General features: G+C 42.1%; 1 protein-coding gene across 14 annotated transcripts in view; it reads right to left on the reverse strand.

The window, feature by feature from the left end:
- PSD3 (pleckstrin and Sec7 domain containing 3) overlaps nucleotides 1–20,510 on the reverse strand; it is a 141,861-nt gene that overhangs the window by 46,937 nt on the left and 74,414 nt on the right. For all 14 annotated transcript variants that reach the window (XM_068176215.1, XM_068176212.1, XM_068176218.1 and 11 more), the window contains 3 exons: nucleotides 12,269–12,312; nucleotides 3,890–4,083; nucleotides 1,409–1,479 (listed from right to left, as the gene is read on the reverse strand). In XM_068176215.1, coding sequence (XP_068032316.1) covers nucleotides 1,409–1,479; nucleotides 3,890–4,083; nucleotides 12,269–12,312 — 309 coding nt within the window. The remainder of the gene's footprint in view (nucleotides 1–1,408; nucleotides 1,480–3,889; nucleotides 4,084–12,268; nucleotides 12,313–20,510) is intronic.

The raw sequence follows: 20,510 nt of genomic DNA on the forward strand, positions 1-20,510 counted from the left end.
TATACTCAGTTCTTTCCCTTGAATATCAAATAAGAAATTAATTCTTGTATCACAAAAAAAGAGTCTTCTTTCTCAGAGAACCATGCAGTTTTTTCAGGTGAACATTAAAGATTACTTGTTTCAGAAACTGAAGCAGATGAATCCACTTTGGTCATAAAAGGGCAAGTACAAGCCTGCCATGAAGGCACTTTAGTAATACCTGAACGTATTCCCAGCAAAAGGACTTGGGATTCAGCAGACTTGGTTTTAGTGTCTTGCACTGTCTCTGAGCATATCACATCCAACTTTCAGCCCAAATCTTCTATCCTGACTGCAGATTGTTTTATCTGTTTCAAGATTTCAGCCCCCTCAAAAAGGTACTGCACCCAGAGCATTCACCTTGTAAACCTCATGCTATAATAATCTGATTCAAATCACTCTTTATTCTCAAGAGACTAATCAGGTTGGCTCCAGTGAAACCAACAACTTCAGAAAGCCACAGCAGGAGAGGAGGAAACAGCAGTATGTATTTGCACTCCTGATAGTCACAAAATTGTCAATTTTTGAGTGAGACTATAGAAGAGCTTTCAAAGAAGCATACTTCTGCAATATAGGGCAGTCTGGACAAGCAGCACCTATTCCATGAATATTTCATCTATACTGGAGGGCAAAAAGCCTTAACAACCTACTTAGCTGCTGCCATTTATTTGATTTTGACAGTTCTCACTCATATGTTGCATTTTATGTTCTAACATTGGAGTTAAAAATGTACTATATTATATTTAAGCTTGCAACAAAAGGCTTGAAGGGTTTAATCTGACTTTTTTTTTAGACATTTAGACATCTTGCTGTCAGGAAGCACATTTTGTTAGAAACCAGTCCTTTCTTGCTTTGTGGAAAAAAAAGTATCCTTTTATCCTTCAATTTGGCAAAGGAACAGAAGCTGCAGATTCATACCAAAGCCAAGCTGTTGTTCAATTGTTTTGCAGCTCGTCTTGCAGGCATTGCAGAAAAGTGTACTGTGAAAAGGTGGGAAAGGAGGACAACCTTACAGAAGGGGAAGTCATATGTATGAAATGCAAAGTTAAAAGCAGCCTAGAGGAATGTGTGCACAAAACAGAGAGGTGACACTGCTGGTGAAGCTGGCTGTTATTTTCAGCTGTGTGAGACAGCAGTGGCATATGCTGGAACTTACAGGGTGCACATGTGGATGCAGGCAGTGGAACTGAACTCGAAATTGTGAAAAGGGACACGGTGTCAATGCGAGGATTCACGCCTGAATGTCTGTGTTAATAAGATGGGGGTAGGGAGAATTGTCATGCTGTGCATCCGAGGCAAAGGAGCCTGGAGGTGCGCTGAGAGAGTGGAGAGGATGCGTGCTGCTTTATCTCTCTTTAATTAGTTTTCAAAAGACAGTGATTTCCCCTACCTTCTGCAAGTACAGGACTGTTCCCTTCAGCACAGCGTAAAAGGTTTTCCAGCCTCGTTTTCCCCGGGGAGCTGGAAAGAAAACAAATGAAAACCCATTTAAATCAGATCCATTTTTATACTTTGTCTACGCTACAGGAGAGCTACATTAGTCCTATGTTAAACCTCCTTTGAACTATCTTTTCTAAAGGACAATGCAACTTAGCACAGCGCCTGCATGTACCTGCTGTGAGAGAGAGTAATACAACAGCCCTGATGACAGCCCTGGACTCGATCAGAAAGGAACAGCAGCAATGCAGAAAGCAGGCCACAGAGAGCCACAGAGATCCAGTCTTTGTGCTCTTGAAGACAGGCAGATATTGCCCCTGCACAACTACATCTGAGCTCTGCACCACAGCAGTTTTCAGAAAGAACCAGTCTTTCTACATGCCACAGCAGGCTGGCAGGAACTGCTCAGAACCAGTGGGATACTACACAGAAAGCAGTGTCTCCCCAGAGCATCATTCCCCTTTACTGCTGCTGCAGTCCCAAGGTGGCATTAAGAAAGGATAAGGGTGCCAACCAAAATCATATGTAAAACACCCAACCCCACAAGAAAGCCAGTTTGATGTTGAAGAACGTAACAGAGACAACATATCTAGCCCATAAATTCCTAGAGACAAGCAGTGGCGGAGGGAGGGAAGTAAATTCAGCCTCAAGTCTGAAGGATCCAGTCTGAAAATCAGGTACGACAGAGGGAGAGAATTAGGCGCAAGCTGTACAGTCACAGCACCAGAGACCAGAAGCCTACATGTAAGCTCACTCCCCACCAAGCATACATCGCTGACCAGTATCCATATAGTATATTACTGACACTATACTGAAATTAATACACAGACAACTAAAGAATGACACTCAGAAAGGCATCCCATTCTGATCTGAAGACAGAAAGTGAAGATGAAGAAGTTACAAGTCTCTTGTCCCAGAAGTGAATCATTCTCATCTTGTAAAACAATTTGTAAAACAAATTACTTCTAATTGGCATTTGTTCAGTTCAGTTTCCAGCCACTAGCCCGTTACATCCTTCTCCTCTAAGTGCCTAAGTGCTTTAGCCCTCAGAACTAGGTTCCTGAGAAAATACAGATGAGCATTCTAGCACATCGCTTCATTAGAAATCCCACACAAGCTAATCTCTGCCCTGCAAGGACTCCATTAGAAAATGAAGTATGAAAAGGTCTAACTAACAAACAAACAAAAGAAGTTTTATTAGCACCTGGAAAGCCAGAATGCAACTTCTTTGAAGAAGACAGACCTTTAAATTGTACAGGAACTTCTGAAAATGTGGCCCTAATTACATTACTCATAAAAGAGTTATCTCCAGAATGCCAGTGTCCAGTGTGCTAAATAATGAGCAATTCTGGTATTTATAATTAAAGAAATAATTTAATAAAGGCAACCAGATACAATTACTTATTATGGTTGAATAAGAAGATGTTTAATAAAGACAAGCCTATTTAGAGTATCCAGTCATCACAAAGAATTAGGTCAGCTTGATTTTGACACCTCTGTCTGAATCCAGTTGTCCAGCTGTTAGCTTCCATCTTGAAAATACTGACCTCCAATTGTACCTTCTGAAATAGACTAGCAAAACATGTGAACACCAAAGAGCTTAGCCTAGGAGAGACTGGCTGTTACTGGAAACCTATCATGAAGCTAGACTTTGTCTTTGGGATTTAGCCTACCAATGTGAATCATGAGTAGGCAATCATCAACAGTTACTGGGGAAAACACAGATGCTCTGACTAACCTCAGCTTTTTCCAAGATCTATAGACAACAAATGAAGATATATAAACAACAAAACACACACAGGTGCATCAGAGGCCCTTGATGATTAGTGCCCCACAAACAGAAGATAGCTGAAGTAAGAGACACAGCAGGATTATTACAAGAAAGGGGCAGGGAGGAACTGCATAGTAAAAAGCTGGCTGTTGCCAAAAGCTGCCACCGTTCACTGGATATGTGATCCAAGGCTGGGAAAGTATGGAAGGGAACAGTATCTTCAAAACAGAGGTAAAGAACAGCCTTTCTTCAAAGACAGACCCAGAGAGGAGAGGAGAGGAGATCTGGAACAATCTGGTGTCACATAAGGAAAAGGAGAATTATCAAATTACTGCAGAACTGCTACTGTAATTCACTTGAAAATATTTTCTATCTGTAAAGCACTATATTAAGTTTCTTTTAGCCCAAAAATTCACACTGCTTTGCTGTATCACATTACTTCTTATACTTATGCATTAGAGCTTCTGCAAATGGGACTGAACATTGTAAATTCTAGCCTAACAGTGAGAGTGTGATAATCCAGTTGTTGTGTTGCCTGTTACTGCTGCTATTTCCCCTAATGAAGTACCACTATTCACCTTTAGAAGTACATGGGCTCATTGGTAAGTGGCATTGTGAAGACATAACGAGAAAGTAACACATTAGGATTGAAAAATTACTCACTTTTTTTTCCATCCATATCTGCATGGATTTTCCGGGCCAGAAATCCAGTTTTATACACGGCAGCATTGGGGTCATGAGGGATGTCCAGGAATGGGTTATTTGAATTGCCAATTCGACTGACAGCCTTTGTCTGGTTCCCATTATCCTGTTCAGCGGTACCATCTGAGTGAGATTTTTTTTTCTCTTCTTCATCCCTTAAAAAGCAGTGAAAATCATGCATGAAGGACAGACTGACGAGCAAAGTTTCATTTCAGCATTTTTTGTCAAAATATACCTCTCTCCTTATAGGGGGCCATATTTAGGGAGAAATCTAGAAATATATCAAAATATAGACATATTATAGCAAAGCTTCAGTTCACCTACTTCACCAGCACAGGACACAGATTTTCAAAAAGCCCAAGTTTCCATTATTGTCTTGAAAGATAAGACTTCAAGAGTGTTCTGTGTCCTCCAACTTTGCCTATTTTTAATTCCATGTATTTGAGTGCTAAAGTGGGAAATATTTGCCTGCTGGGTTAGGCAGAAAAAAACCCCAATTCCTTCATGAGCCCATTGTAGAGGAATTTCTGAGGGAAATGGGTCACGATCTGGATGTGTGTGATTCATATGTTTAAAGTGAAGGTTGAGCTACCCCAGCCTAGGCCTCAGATGTGGGCCTGGGCGAGGCCTGGAAGCCTGTGGTGCAGTTAAGAATAAGTTTGTAGCGCAGTCAGAAATTATGTCAAGGTATAACAGAAAGTACTGAGCTATCTAGGTGTGAATTAGTATAGGTCTGCAGTGTGAAACTTTGTCCACCTTAAGACAGGAACAAACAATGTCTGCTTGCCAATGAGAGTGTGCTCACGATTGTAAACTATCTAGAAGTGTATAAAAACTACTGTCTGTAAACAATAAAGGGAGAATGTCAGATTAACCATATTGGTTTGGATCTGCGTTTGTTCCTGTCCAGCCACCCTTTTATTATTAGTCCCTGTTGCCCATATTTAGATGAAAATAATTTGAATACTACAGAGCACTGCGGTTTACCCCTTCACTTAGCATATGAAACACAGACTCTACCTCTTTTCTCCTGCAGACTAGTATAAAATTAGTAATTTAAACATAAAAACGACACTAGGTGAATTATGTCATCTTTACTTTGGAAACAAAATGCTGCTGAAAATGTTACTTTTAGGGCAATGTGTTCCACAGAGCTCCTGGGGACAACAATGGAAGTCACAAGCGTTGCCTGACTAATAAATACCTTTTTGCTTATCACAGGCAAAGGCTAAAAAGGACTAGGCAACCTAGAAAGTAAAGGGTGTCCATCACAAGAGTAGGACAACAGTTTTCAGAGAACAGGCCAGATTACAGAGTAGCCCTTTATCCTTTGAAATCTGCATACATTCCCCTCCAGGTGCCTGGTGTGTCAGGGAGTATGAAGGCTGTCATTGGAAAGTGGTAGCAACGCCTCCTGAGATCAGCATCTGATTTAAATTTTTAAAAAATCATTTGAGCATAATGATGGCTAATATTGCCAACCCATTGGGGGTGGACCTTAACTTGATGCCTCTCACTCGCAGATGACTGGCAGAGAGAGCAAGCTCAAGCAGATCTTCCAAACACATGTCTGTGCTCAAAGGCTTGTATTATGTGACGATTAGCAAGGCACACATCAATCCAGAAGCTCCTTTAGGAATACACTGCTACCATGGTTGCTTATGGGAATGACCATTCAAAAAAAATGTCCTCCAAGACCGCAGGCTACAGCAACGAATCTATCTTATCCTCAGTTCTGCTGTTGCTGAGGCTCATTATCACCCTCGACAACTGCCTGAAAGGAGGTTGTAGCCAGGTGGGGGTTGGCCTTTTTTCCCAGGCAACCAGTGTATGATGAGAGGACATAGCCTCAAGCTGTGCCCAGGGAGGTTCAGGTTGGACATCAGGAGAAATTTCATCACTGAAGGGTGGTTAAGCACTGGAACAAACTTCCCAAGGAGATGGTGGAGTCACCATCCCTGCAAGTGTTCAAGAAACAAATGGATGTGGCACTTGGTGAAAGGGTGATGCTCAGTTAAAGATTCCACCTGGTGATCTTGGAAGTCTTTTCCAAACTAGATGATTCCAAACAAAATTATTCTATGAAATGGTCTTCAGGGAAGTAACTAAGTCTAAGGAGGTAAAAAGGCTAAGAGACTGGTTTGACACTAAGGCAAAAAAAAAAAAAAAACAGAAACCTGGGGGCTGTATTAGTGAACTGTAGTAGCAGGGAATGTTCTCAAGCATTTGACGTTGATCACCTCATATAAATTATTGAAATATAGTCAGGAGGTGCACCATATCTTCATGATGTTGTCTTGCAAGGTCTCCTAATTAAGAGGAATGAAACTTTTACTTGAAGATTTGATTCCTGCAAGGAAGAGCAGTCCTTGCATCTTTAGCCTACTGATGTGTGCTTTCCCACTCCAGCATAGAAAGTTCTACAAAATTTTTTATTAGTCAAAGCAATAAGGACTTCTTCAAGTATGCTTTAGTTGAAGCCCTCTCCCAACTGAAAAGGTGTAGGCATTTCTGACAATTCTGTTTGTCCCCACCCTACACGGGTCTAGTCACTGGCGGCTGGTAAGTCTGAACCACTGTGTGTTATATATTTCTTACATATATGTCCATTCCAGAAGCAAATTCTCTAACATGACTCTGAGACACTTAATCCAGACTAAAATCTCTCAAAGGGCATAACATACAGGCTGATTTGTCCCACAGAAATGCCTTGTGAATTCTGGGATTTCAGCCAAGGACACAGCAGATTTCTCCTTGTCTGCAGAGACGAACTGCAGTAAAAGGCTTAGCACTTTCTTGGAATAAGCTATCTGCTTTGGAGCTATAGGAATGAATTACTGTATACTGATCAACTGTCCTGTGGGAATATACTAGTGCCCTTAACCAAGCAGCCACAGTGGTGTGATAAGCAATCCTGTGGGGGATCCTGGACACCACTAAGAGCTGGGAGCAGTGCTCTTAAACTCAGCAATTCTAGGGTAGCTGTTAAAATAGGAATTCCTCAAAATACATGGTGGAAAGGACAAAATAGCATCTGCTGTCACAAAAGCTGGGACCACTGAACAAACCTTCAACTGGTTTTTTGTTCTATCATGAAAATGGGACTTCTTTGAGACTCAGAAGCTTCAGGCATTTCTGAGAGCTGAGTGTTCTGACAAGACGCATGATGGCAAGATGCACAAATCAGTCTGCAAGAGGCAATGAAGGGAGACAGAGGGGCAGGAAGGACTCATTACAAGCAGGAAGTGGATGAAAACCAGGGGATCCAGGACTTGCTCAAATGCTCAACTCCATGTTACTTCAGTGGTCAAACATAAGAAGAAAGCAAGATGATTTGGAGGAATGTCGAAGTAGCAAAAAAAGTTCAATTAGCTTTCCCTCAGGTATATTACAAAGCTGGCTGAATAGATAGGTCCCAAATACTGTTTATCAGGAATTTAACCATCTGAGCTTATTTCTAACAAGCCTTTAGGGTACTTTTGCAAGAAAGAACTGCAGAAAATCCTGGGGGGTGCCTCTGGATAAATAAACCTGAAATCTGATCTTTCTTTAAAACCCTAAACTGTGGGGAGTGTACCACCTCACCTGTCCACCCTCAGATGGCTCTCACAGATCATCCATGTGCTGTAACATCCCCAGTGTGAAAGCCTCCAGTGAGGTGGGTAAGAGTCAGTGGCAATCTCTGCGCAGGTATGTTCAGAATCATGGACACGGTGTCACACAGGCATTAGCTCAGGTCCTTTTGAAGGGCAGGACCACTACCTCTCTTTTCCATTTCATACAGGAAATAACACAATCCTTGTGCCTTTAGGGGAAAACCCCACAATAGTCCCAAAACACCTTTCAGTATGCAAAACATCATCATGAAGGTTCAATTAGGCTTGCAGAATTCTTACAAGATTTTCTGCCCCTGATCAGCAGAGGAAAATCATTCCCTCCTCTGAGTCTGGAAGCAATTGTTCTGGTGACTCCTCCCTGATGACTGAAAAGGGTTGATAGCTGCAAAACTTCTTATAAGTCCCACTTCCCATTCATAGGAAATGGGACCAAGAGTGTCTCTTCTCTGCAGGGTACTGGTGACAGGAAAAGGTTTACAATTTGTAGAGTTTCTCTAAGATTCTGCTTATGGCACATGATGTTTGCAAGACTTCCCAAAACAAGAAGCTTCGGTTCCACTTCTGTAAGCTTGTCTCATTGGAAAAGGACCTAAAGAAAGAGCAGCCCTCTGGCTGCCCATGAGAACCAGCACACCAAACCCAGGACCTGATTGTGCTATCACTTGCAGTCACAGCATTGAAAAAGCAATGTTTTCCTTCCCAAATACATGATAACTGACAACTAGAAAGAGTTTGTCCCTTATTCTTAAACACATAGATGTGAAAAAAATGAAAATTCAGATGTTGCCATTTTGGTAAAGAAAAGCATTTTCTGCCTCTCCCAAGAAGACTCTATACAAGGAAGCCCCATTTCTGTCTCCTGGGAGAAAAGCATCATCCGATTCTCTCAGTAACAAAATTATTTCTGTACTATCTATGGTCTGATTTGAGGCTTTGCCTCAGAAAATTCTGAAATGACTGATCTAGAATGATGTGGTCAAGCCCTTCATTTTTAAAACTGCTTCATCTCTGCATTTGTTCAAATAGCAACCTTATATGACACAGCAGAAGTTTGAGTTCATCTATTTAAATATTGCAATTGAAAAAAAACCCTCAGGTTTGTAACATGCATCCATGAAACTAACAGCATCTGTATTAGGAAATTGACTTGAGAGAAGTTTTGGTATCTTTCCCAGTGGGAAGAGGGAAGAAAGAGAACCAGGTTGAATACCACCTGACCCCACCCTAAAATCAATCAAGAAGTTGCAAACAGGAAACATCCTAGAAATTAGGAGACAAAAGTTAATTATAATAGGGAGAGATGTCTCAGTCTGACCTAGAAAAAGGTGAGCTTCAGCAGAAATGTCTTTATAACTACCCTGATCTCAGCATCACAGTTTGATTTGGCAGCATCTCTTTCCCACCATCACTATCTGAATTACCTGTTTTGTTTTGGCTGAAAGAAGATAATTTTTCAGTGTAGTTTAGATAAACAAGAAAAGAATATACCATGTCCCTGTAAACTTCTCTGGTTAGAGAAGTATATAACTGGCTAGTTAAAACCCAAGTGATTCTCCTGAAAACTACACTGTTCTGCTGAGAGGAGGCTTTTGGGACAAAACCAGCTTAAATGCAGTCATTTGGCTTTAGCAATTTTGTAAGCAGTCCTTTGGGAGTTCATGTATTAATTCTAGATCACCTATTTCAAGATGATGATTTTTTTATTCCTATTACTTTCAACAGTAAACAGACACACTATTACAAACAAAGGAAAACAAAAATGGCCAGCATGACATTTTCATGTAGACATCATGTAAATAAAACATAACTTAGCTCTGGCACTTTTGTAACCAAATGGATTTTTCTTTTTCAGCTTAAAGCTGACAATGATCAGTGTGGAAGCCAAAGAATGAGAAACACCTAAAAACCTTGGGATACAGTATTAGAGACAATGAAGGGATGTTAGGAGGCTAGGCAATCTATCTCTTTCCCTCTATGGCTGGATCCCCTCTTCTTAACGCATTCCAGACAGAACAACCAATTCAAAGAAACCTCCAATGAAAGCATTTCTGTACTTTATCCAGGCAAACCTGTGCCTTGGTTTAAATACATAGAAAACCTTTTTAAAGGCTGATTTCAAGTTTCCCTTGTTTCAAATTTAAGCCCATCCACAACAGACATGAAGAACAGCTCACACCTTTGGGGCTTGCAGTGTGGAGCAGAAGTGCGCTTTCAGGAAGCCACATTCACCAGTTCAGTGTAAATTCCAGGTCAGATCTCTTTATTTTACAGATTATGGTATGTGATTCACTTTTAACTTTGTGGAGAACTTGAACCAGGCACTACTGCAGAAGAACTGTAATGCAATTCTCTCTTCACAGCTGTACTCGTGCTTTCCTGTTCAAAAAAGATAAATGAACGCTCCTACTGAAAGTCTCTGGAGCACATCTGCTGATTAAGGTGTCAATTCTCGTGATTACAAAATTGAAGTCAATAGTAACCTTTTCTCTGTGTGGGCTTTGGATCAGACTATAATTCTACTGGATATGTACTGCAAACTGTATAAGATAACACACATAGCTCACAGCTAGTAAGACAAGGATTGGATAGCAGTCCTTCCCCATCTTATGTTTCATCATTACCCTTTCCTGCCTATGGACTCACTGATAGCCATTAATCCACTAAATAATGTACTTCCAGAGCAGCTCTTAAACCTTTGCTTAGCTGATGAGCAAAGGATCCTAAAGGATTTCTGGCTGGAGGAAAGGCATTCATTCCTTCCAAATGCCAGCATTGCAGGAGAGCTTGTACTGGGGTTTGCAGTCCTATCTTCACCTTTGCCTCACCTCCCTCTTCTTACCCTGCCAAGTGCATCAGGGAAGCAAAGGAATCATCTTTGGAAGGGAGACAGGATTTTCTTTGGTCCCACCAGAACAAAACTGACCATGCTTCCCTCCTATTCAGCTTTTTTTGCAGATCACAACAGTAGAGCAAGAGAGATATGTGCCTCCACCCTCAAGCTCAGGCAGTCCCAGGGCTTCTTGGAGTTACTACTTTAAACCAACCACACATCTCTATAAAAATGAAGAGAAACATCTTCACACTTCCTCTTCCAGCCAGTACTCTCAGCTCTAAAGGTACTGACTATGCCCAGAATGAGCTTTGTTTCTCATCATGAAAATTAATTGTAACATTAGTACTAGCTACGTGTCAGTCTCAGACTGAAGCAGACGATTGGCACCTTTCAGCATTCTCCTGTAAGAAAGTAGCTTTATATCCACCCAAAGCCTTATTTAAGAAAGAGTCTGAATTATACCTCTTCCAGCCTGCTTGGAATTTTCCCCCAAACAAAGGACACAGACCAGACTATGTAAATGTCAAAGCAGTGACCACCTATATAGGAGCAAGATCTCATAAATCACCTTGACTGAGGTTCATGGGAGCAGAGCCAGTCATAAGCCAGTTCCCACCTGGAGGCTGCCCAAATGTATTAGACACGGTTTAGCTTCTTGGCAAGAGCTGGAGGAAAATTCTGACATTGAGAAAGTCACATAATGGATTCTGCTGGTTCTAAAGTACCTGTGACAGTGTCTGGCAAACAGCTTTGGTGTGACATGTAAGATTCACACAGCGTGTTCTAGGTCCAAGACACAGTCTGTGAAAATGTCTCCCACTAGACTTTTAATGCTCATCAGAGATGGCACTTCTTGCTGATTCTCATTAAAAGCACACCTTCTTTACTACTCTGACACCACCTAACACATTTCTGAATTGGGACAGCAATCCCACTTGGAACCAGCTGCCCTTGTGAGGCTGCACACGCTAACAAGAAATTTGTTTGCAGATCATGAACTTAAAACAATGAAGATCAGAAGCCACTGGGCCTGCAAGACCTATGGCACTTGCTAGAAATTCTAGCACAAGAGATGCAGGAACATGCATTCCAGACATATATTGTTCCCAAGAAGGTGAGGTTTCAGATATGTAAATATGTGTAGGAAAATACCCTTGTATAGTTGAAATATATATAAGACATAATTTTCCTATTTTATACCAAAATCCACTGCTCTGCAAGTGCCAAATCAGAAGCAGACACTTCTGCACTTTCCTGGCATAACTAGACCACATGAAACCTAAGCACAGAGAAATGTCAGTTTAACACTATCAGAAACTGAAGCTTTTTCTTGTCTGCAGCATTTACATAGTTAACAAGTGTTAGCCTGTCAAAAGCAACTAAGGATTGGAGGGAGTGATATCAGACTTTGTCCATTTATCATCTTTCACATTAGGTTGTTTTCAAGTTATCCATAGTTAATCAGGAGATAAACCAAGACAATAAACCAACAGCAGGAAACTCAATCCAAGAAGTGTGTTTCTATTCAGCAGTTCTGACACAATGAACAGAAAGATAAAGGGAGACGTCAACTTCTGTTTTATTTATGCAGCCATAGAAAAACAGAGGATTTAATTTCTCTCTTTTCAGGCTGAAGTTTCCTACTAAATGAAATGTCCTCTTTTCTTACAAATGCAGTTGGCTCCTATTATTAACAACTCCCCTTGCTGGAGAAACAGATGAGGTTGCATTGCCAGGTCATTCATTAGCAAGAAAGCAAACTCATTATGTACGTTGGCTATCTTCTACAGGTTTTGGAGCCCACACAGACAGTGACACAGGACGTATAAACAGATTACTACACAGGTACTACTGTTAAACTTCTAATTTCTACAATAGAAGTATACTTACACTGCCCATTCCAACTTCTCATTCTTGATTGAATTGTAGAGGGCCTACAAAGGGAGAGAAATGAGATGGAATTATTGTTTGACCCCTCCTACACATACATTAATATGCTGAGGAAAGATACCCAGCTAATATCAGCAAGCAAGTGGTCTCTGATCAAGAAAGTCCTGTACTGCTAACGGTAATGTGAAAATCTTCAGCAGAAATTCCACCTAAGAAAAAAAAAACTGAATGTGTGTTTTGAGATTACAGTCATTTTCTCAAGCAATATTTTGGGGTCTGTGGTTTGTGCCTTTTTAAGAACACAGAATCATGAAATAGCCATGGAAGGGACCTTAAAGACCATCTAGGTCCAACACTCCTGCCATGGGTGGAAGCACCTTTTACTAGGCCAGTTTGCTCAGAGCCTCATCCAACCTGGTGTTGAACACTTCCAGTGATGGGCATCTACAGCTTCTGTGGGCAACCTGTTCCCGTTCTCACCACCCTCACAGTAAAGAATTTCTTCCTAACATATACTCTAAACCTATTCTCTTTCAGTTTGAAGCCATTGCCCCTTGTCCTTTCCTTATATGCACTTGTAAAAACTACTTGTAGGCTGTCTTCAGGCACTGGAAGGCGACAATTAGATTACCTTTATGCCTTCTCTTTTCCAGGCTGAAAAAAAACCAGTTCTTTCAGCCTGTTTTCATAGGAAATGTAGTCCATCCACCTAATCATCTTGGTGTCCCTGTTCTGGACTCACTCCAACAGGTCCATGTCCTCCCTGTGCTGGGACCCCAGAGCTGGATGCAGGGTTCCAGGTGGGCTGTCTCCAGAGCAGAGCAGAGGGGCAGAATCCCCTCCCTCCCCTGCTGCCCACACTGCTTGGGATGCAGCCCAGGACACGTTTGGCTTTCTGGGCTGGGAGTGCCCATGGCTGGGTCATGTCCAGCCTCTCACCCACCAGCACCCCCAAGTCCTTCTCCCTAGGGCTGATCTCCATCTGTTCATCCCCAGCCTGTGCTGACACCAAGGGTTGTTCTAACCCAGGTGCAGCACCCTCAACTTGGTCTTGTTAAACCTCTTGAGATTCCCATGCACCCACTTTCCTATCTTATCCAGGTCGCTCTGGATGCCATCTCATCCTTCAGCTGGGTGTCACCTGCAGATTTCCCGACCGTGCATCTGATCCCTTCATCCATGTCATTAATGAAGATATTAAATAGTACTGATCCCTGGATGAATCCCTGAGGGACACCACTTGTCAATGACGTCTATCAGGACATTGTGCCATTGACCACTACCTTCTGGATGTGACCATCCAACTACTTTCTTATCCGTCTAACAGTCCATGCATAAAATTCATCTCTCTGCAATTAAGAGGCAGGCTTGTTGTGAGGAACTCTGTCTAAGGCTTTACAGAAGTTCAGATAAATGACATGTGTCGCCCTTCCCTTGTCTACTAACATGGTCAATTCAAGGCCACTGGGTTGGTCAGGCAGGACTTGCCCTTGGTGAAGCTGTGCTGGCTGTCTTGAATCACCTCCCTATTTTCCATGTGCCAGAGCACAGCTTCTAGGAGGATCTGCTCCATGATATTCCCATGCAGGTGGTGAGGCTGGGAGGTCCCTGGTTGCCAGGGTTCTCCTTTCCACCCTTTTAAAAGATGGGTACCATGTTTCCCTTCTTCCAGTTACCTGGAACTTCACCAATACAATGGTGAATTCATGACTACAGTGATTTTACAAATACCATGGAGAGTGGCTTGATAACTACATCAGCCAATTCCCTCAGGACTCTGGGATACATCTCACAGGTTCTAATAGACTTAGGTACATTTTAGCTCTTCAGGTGGTAATGAACCTGAACTTTACTTAGTTTGCAAAAGCCACAAGACTATGGCCTAGAAATTCGAAGTCCAGTCTAATTCCTGACAATCAATGAGATCTTTTGGTCAATGACTTTAATGGGGACTTTAAGATTTCACCATATGGGCCAATCTGTGAAAATCTGCCAGAATAGCTATCCAAAGTCCCTGAGCCTCACAGACACCTGAATGCTTTCTCAGTCACACACCTAGACATAAACATGTTCCGTTTCTAAGTGCAAAACAGCAAATTAATGTTAAGCAACTTTTGTGCTTGAAGATCACTATCTTGGACTGCTGTCCACTAACACCATTCCTCTTTCAATTCATAGGAAAGGTGCCCAGTAAGTTTGACACCAAAGGTAACAGGTCTGTTTTTGATACAAGCCTGCAAAGAAAAGGGTCTAAAACCTGACTTAAGACTGGATGAGTATCAGACAGCCGAGATGGATTTTTTTTTTTTTTGAAAGAAAGTACATATATCAGGTGGATAAGTATGCCTTATTTCAGCCCTCCACAAGCTGATGTATACAACACATAAACCCCTGGTATTAACAAGCTAATGAGTTCTTCAAATAGGTCACTTAACTCAAGTGAAGTATTTTGGTATGGAATGTCCCTGATTCTCACACGTATAATCTGCATTTGTAATTCACCTTATATACATAGCTAGATTTACTCCCTCTGGCACATAACTCCTACACAGCCTCAAAATATGTTAACGTGTAGAAGAACTGTTGATGCCCATGATTAGCAAAAAGTAGCACATCAAGTATGAACAAGGCTGAAAATCACATACTATAATAGCTATGACATGATGCTCAACAGAAACAATAACATTTAGATAGCCTTCATGCTGACCCAAACCAAAAATAATTTGGAAACTGAAGAGTTGAAATTAGTCTTGTGCGTATGCCACAGCTGAATTCACATGAGCAATACCATGAGCATATCCCACTCTTCATCGAGTCACCCACTGGCTCCTTTTTGAATCTGGAAGTCTTATTTCAAGATCCTTAATATTCAGTTCTGTAGAAATCTAGCTTAACTGAACCATACACAAGCAGGTCAAACATTATGGTATAATTCACCTCATGCTGATGCTACACAGGCAGCAACTCTTGGTCACAATGTTCCAAGAAAGTAGGTTTCTCAGAGTAATACAACAGATATGAACACAAAGAATATTTATGCCTCATCCTACTGACACTGAGCTAACAAAGAGAGGTCCTCACCACTAACTTGAGCTTCACTGTGCCATTCAGAGAAATAAGATTAAGTATTTCCAAGTCTGGAATTTTCACTGTTTCTACAGAACCCATCTTCTCTGAAGTTTTATAAGGCGCTCTGAACCAAAGGCAAACAACCAAAGGTGAACAGATGGGCATATCTGACAATTTGCAGGCACTTGCTTAATTTTCAGGTGAAAGCTATCAAGAGATTTTAAGACCACTCTGCAGAAAGAAAGCAAAACAAAGAGTTAACATTTTTCCTGCCAGTTCAGCAGAATAAGACACAACTCCATTTTTGTACACAAACCAAAGCTGATACTGGTTTCTGCAGTCACAGAGCATTTCTTACATGATTTGGCCAAAGCCGCTTGTCTTATTCTTAGACTTGCTCTTTTCTTCCTGCTATCACTAAAATATTCTCTTATATTTTGATCCAGAAAATGACTCCAAATACAAAGCAAAGAGGTTGCATACTTCCTCTAGCTTTTCAGAAGTAATATTTTTTTCCTCATCTAGCTCAATGTGTTTCAGAAACAGCAAAAACCTGGCTTGAGGAAACACATTTGTTGCCCTCTGGCCCAAATGCCAACACGACTGGGTCAAAACCTCTGAAAATTAACATCTGCCCTGTGCAGGTTTTTATGAGACTTCACTGCTAAGCACATCTCTAGGGATCATTGCAGCCAAAGAGCAGAACACACAAAAGCAGCAGTCCAGATTGGTGCAGGGATAACAAATGCCCCAGGCTTTTGCCTTGTGAAAAGAGAGCTATGTTTGTCCCAACCTTTACTAATAAGCCAGACATCATCTTCCTTCTTTAGGGAGTAACAGACACCAAGCCAGTCATATGGCACACATCTGACCAAGGACATGGTGCCCCCCACAGACCATCAAACAGAGCCTGTAAAAAAGTTTCTGGTATTTACAAAACAGAAAGAAAATTAGAGAGTATGCACAGCTTAGACAGTTGTGTTCTGTGAACCTGTGCATATTCTGTGTGTCTACCAGGCATGTTCACTGGGACCTCTGCAAGCAGACCTCTCCAGGGATGCAAATACATGAGTTTTCATGCCTGTCCCCCAACCTACCTCTCTGGCAGAGACTGCTGGCGAGGCTGCGCACTTGCTGCTGGACTCACCAACCTTTCAGAGCTGCTGTATGTCACTTCTCCAAAACAATTTCTATTTTAACATTTTCCTTATGTCTACCTGGGCTCTCATATGTTCCAGAGAAGCAAAATTTCCTCCTGCCATGTTTTGCAACCAGAACCATACATGTACAGCACAGCACCTGCTCCCTGATTTACCTCATGGCTACTCCCCAATGGCCTGATTTAGACAGTAGCTCTTTTCAATAGACATTTTTCCAGAGTACGACTAAATCAAACAAACTTGGAGACAAGCACTTAAATACTTCACTCAATTGCAAAAAAGTTCATCAGAGATTATGGCATGGTCATGACTCTCAAGGTACTTAGCTAGCTGCAAGGACAGATTTTATTAACTCGTGTTTACTCTCTGGGAAATGAAAAAAAAAAAAGCAAAAATAAAGCTCTAATTTAAAACACTCTTACAGATTGACAACAATCACTACTTCCTACCTGCTAGCCTGGGAAGTGTTTGGCAAATTTGCTGTGTAAGCCAGAAAACAGGAGGTTGAACCACAGCAGTGAATGACAGAATGAATATTGCATATATGTCATCTTCCAAGCTGGACTGATACCAGTCAGAAAGAGGAAAGACCTTCTATCTCCTTTGTCACCCAAGGCTATTCTGAACAGGATCTAAATCCCCAGATATCAACTACTCAGCAGTGTCTGACTTCAGTGCTTTGACTTTTTGTCCCTGCTCCTTACAGCTTACAGCTTTCCCCTTTCTTGTAAGTGTTGATGTCTAGGTACAGCATACCTCAGGCTCTGCATGGCTATAAACTCCGAGAAACAAGTGCGATTCTGAAGGCAGAATAAGAGAAATTGACTGCCGCATAAAGCAGAACAGTAGGCAAAATCCTAGGCACCTTCCTTGTTTTAACTCCAGTGCTGTTTCCTACAGCTCCAATCTGACCCTTAGAAGACTGGACTGTAAAAAATGAGATTTGTTATGTGTTTGTGGGATTTGCTTGACTTTGTTCATAAACTAGGCAAGAAACACTTTCCTCTTTAAGTGGAAGGCTGTAACTCTAAAAAACTGCTGAATTCTCCCCACCCCCATTTCCCCTTTGGTAAGCAAGTAGGTCCACAAAAACCCCAGATTTTCACAAGCTCTCACTAGTTGGTACTTTTATTCCAATTGGAAAGAAAAGCAAAACTATGGAGAGTGTGCTCCCGGAAACTCTGGTTAATTTCACAAATTTACCAAGGTAAAAAAAGCCATTCACCACCCTCATCTTCCTCAAAATCTTGTCACATGCACGAACCACTGGACCCATTTAAACAGGCTGCTCTTGTCACCTGCCGGCTGCCAGTGATGCTGTGAGTCAGCCTCTGCATGCAGAAGCACTGCACAAAAGAAAGGCACAACCAGGTGTGTACACAGGGACAAAGACATAGCAAATTATGCAGATACTGAGAGTGGTAAATCATCTAAGTTACAAGTAGACACAGGGCCCCCAAAGCCTGGCCAGCAGGGTGCAAGATGCTTGAAGAGATCCCAGAGCACTGTACAATTCCTCCCCTCAAAAAGCAAAATAGGGCTGGCTCTTGAAGAAAGCTACTGATTTTCTGTTTGAAATAGCCCATGCAGAAAAGGCTGCCAAGAGGGAAAGGAATATACCACATGTTTTTTACACCTGCTCCACGCACAGAAGAGGAGCCGGAAACACCTGCTGTGAGCCGGTAAATAGGCAAAACCAAAACTAAGCTCACAGAGACAGCAGGGATGACCCAGACTGTCTTTTCCAGTTGTTGTCTCCCACAGTCTTTGCTTGCATCCAGCTCCTCCCTGATTTTTGGAGCCATTGTTGGAGGAATGACCATCTGATCATTGCAGAGGGTAGCCTGGGTAGCTTTTGATGCCCTCAGAACAGGGATGCACATGTGCTCTGAGCCAAGCCCTTGCCACAATTCCCTGCTGCCACTTCCAGAAGCAGCCCTGCCTGGATACATTTCTTCACCTCCAGCTGATAATGGCATGGTTGACTTCAACCAGCAAGGAAGCCCCAGAAACACCTGATGGCAAAGACATGTTCAGTCTTTGTAGTCACAGCACCTCCCCCAGTCACTCAGCACCTGTCCATTGGCTTTGCCCTTTGGAGCTGAGCAGTCAGATAGGCATCAGCTCCGGCTGCTGCCATATGTGCTTTACTGGAGGGAGAAAAAACAACTGAAGTAGTAGAACTCTACAAAAATAAAACAGGTTCTAGAGGCAACAGATACCAGACATCACAAATGTCTGCATGGAGTCCTAATAGCTGTTAATGTGCTCATCCTTTGGACCGGGGCATAGCTCTGTCTCGTTGCCTTCTGCCAAGTCTGCATGCAGAGCTATATTGGTTGCTATATACCATTCGTAGCTTGCTGTTTAGATCACTATCTGAAGGCCAGCCCTCACTTGGAATACAGATCTATACTACTCCACCACCTGCTATTTGCCACCCTCCTTCAAAAGCCAGATCTTGACATTTTCTCCTGTCCTCATGCATGGATCTGTAACACCTGGCAAAGGGAGGATAAGATCACTGAGTGCCTGTAGCTCGTTGCCAGATTCAAAGCCCACACACCCTCAATTTCACATGCATTTCCCCCCCTTCTGATGGGGATGCAGCAAGGATGCCAGAATAGTACGCCAAGAAGCCTGTGCATTAGTGCATGGCATCACATGTCTGCTGATATTGCTCTCAATTTTAAATTCCACTGGTTTGTACAACAAACGATCTTCTAACAAGCCAGCATACATTATTCATAAAACAGCACAGAGCTGTTAAGCAGCATATGGAACTGATGAATGCTGTTTTGGTGTAGGAGGAGATAGGGTTGATAGGAATGTTTTAGAGGGAAGGAAAGGAGATCATTTCACCCAGGGAATTTCAAGTGCGTCACCAACTGGAGAACATTTTGAAGAGAAACTCCTCTGTTAAAAATCTGGTTTGTATAGAGAAGGAGGGGGAGGGGGAGGAAAAAAAAAGGAAATAAAGATTGTGCCAGATATATTATCGTAACACAGAAAAGGATGGTTAGGTGTGGCTCCTGAGACCCAAGAAATTAATGCCACACAAGAAATGCATCCTCTGTATTAATACACACAGCTTGCTTGAATAGATTTTTTTCTGTACTTGCTGAAGTGTTTCATCAGTGTTATTGTAAAGGCAGCATACTAAATTATTACAGAAAAATAGCGAAAAGGCTATAGAAATACTTCTTGATAGTGGAGCACCTCCACAGCCTATTTTTACACAGCCTATCTCAAGCTGTTTTATTGGCCCTGTGCATTTGCAGGCAGGACAGGTGCAAAGTACTTGGCAATTCAGTCCCTGCCTGCAGGAAAAAAGTCTGTCAGAAAAAGAGACTACAGAGCATGCTGGGTCACATGGATGATCCTAAGATCCTTTGACTCACCTTGCATGTAGTCTGGACTTGAGCCTGCCCTCCACAGAACAATGGTACAGAATTCATAGCATTCTTTTCACAGGTTCTTCTGCTGGCCTAAAGCTTTGGTACCTGCCTATAAGACACATTCAGGATGTATCCCCCTAGTGAAGCCTGTCCACATAGAGGCACTACCTGATGTGTGTCAAGGAGATAAAAGATACTTGGGCTACCTAGCTTCTCTGACACTGGCAGCAGGCAGACCTCATCTGCAGGCACCATGATGGCGCTTTGTTCATACTAACTAAAGCATGAGGATACATAATACTCTCTTGCTTACCAAAATAGGCTGAGTCATATAAGTGAAAAGTAAAAGAGGAGTATGTTTCTGAGGCACAAATGGTTTAAATCTATCTCCTGTACAAAGTCAGCTGAAGCAGTCACAGAAACAGGTCTTGAGCATTGTAATCACTTTATATGAGGAGCTGATAAAATACAAGGCAGTCCAGACACAAAGAGGGAGACACACCCACAGAAACATGAAGTCTACAAACCAAACCATACTTAAGACTGAGGAGATCTACATGGCATTGGTGTCCAGGAAAGCCCAGCCTAGAACTGAAGACATTTCCTGAGAAGTGA

Source organism: Anomalospiza imberbis, chromosome Z (assembly GCF_031753505.1).
Source record: "Anomalospiza imberbis isolate Cuckoo-Finch-1a 21T00152 chromosome Z, ASM3175350v1, whole genome shotgun sequence".
Taxonomy (NCBI): domain Eukaryota; kingdom Metazoa; phylum Chordata; class Aves; order Passeriformes; family Viduidae; genus Anomalospiza; species Anomalospiza imberbis.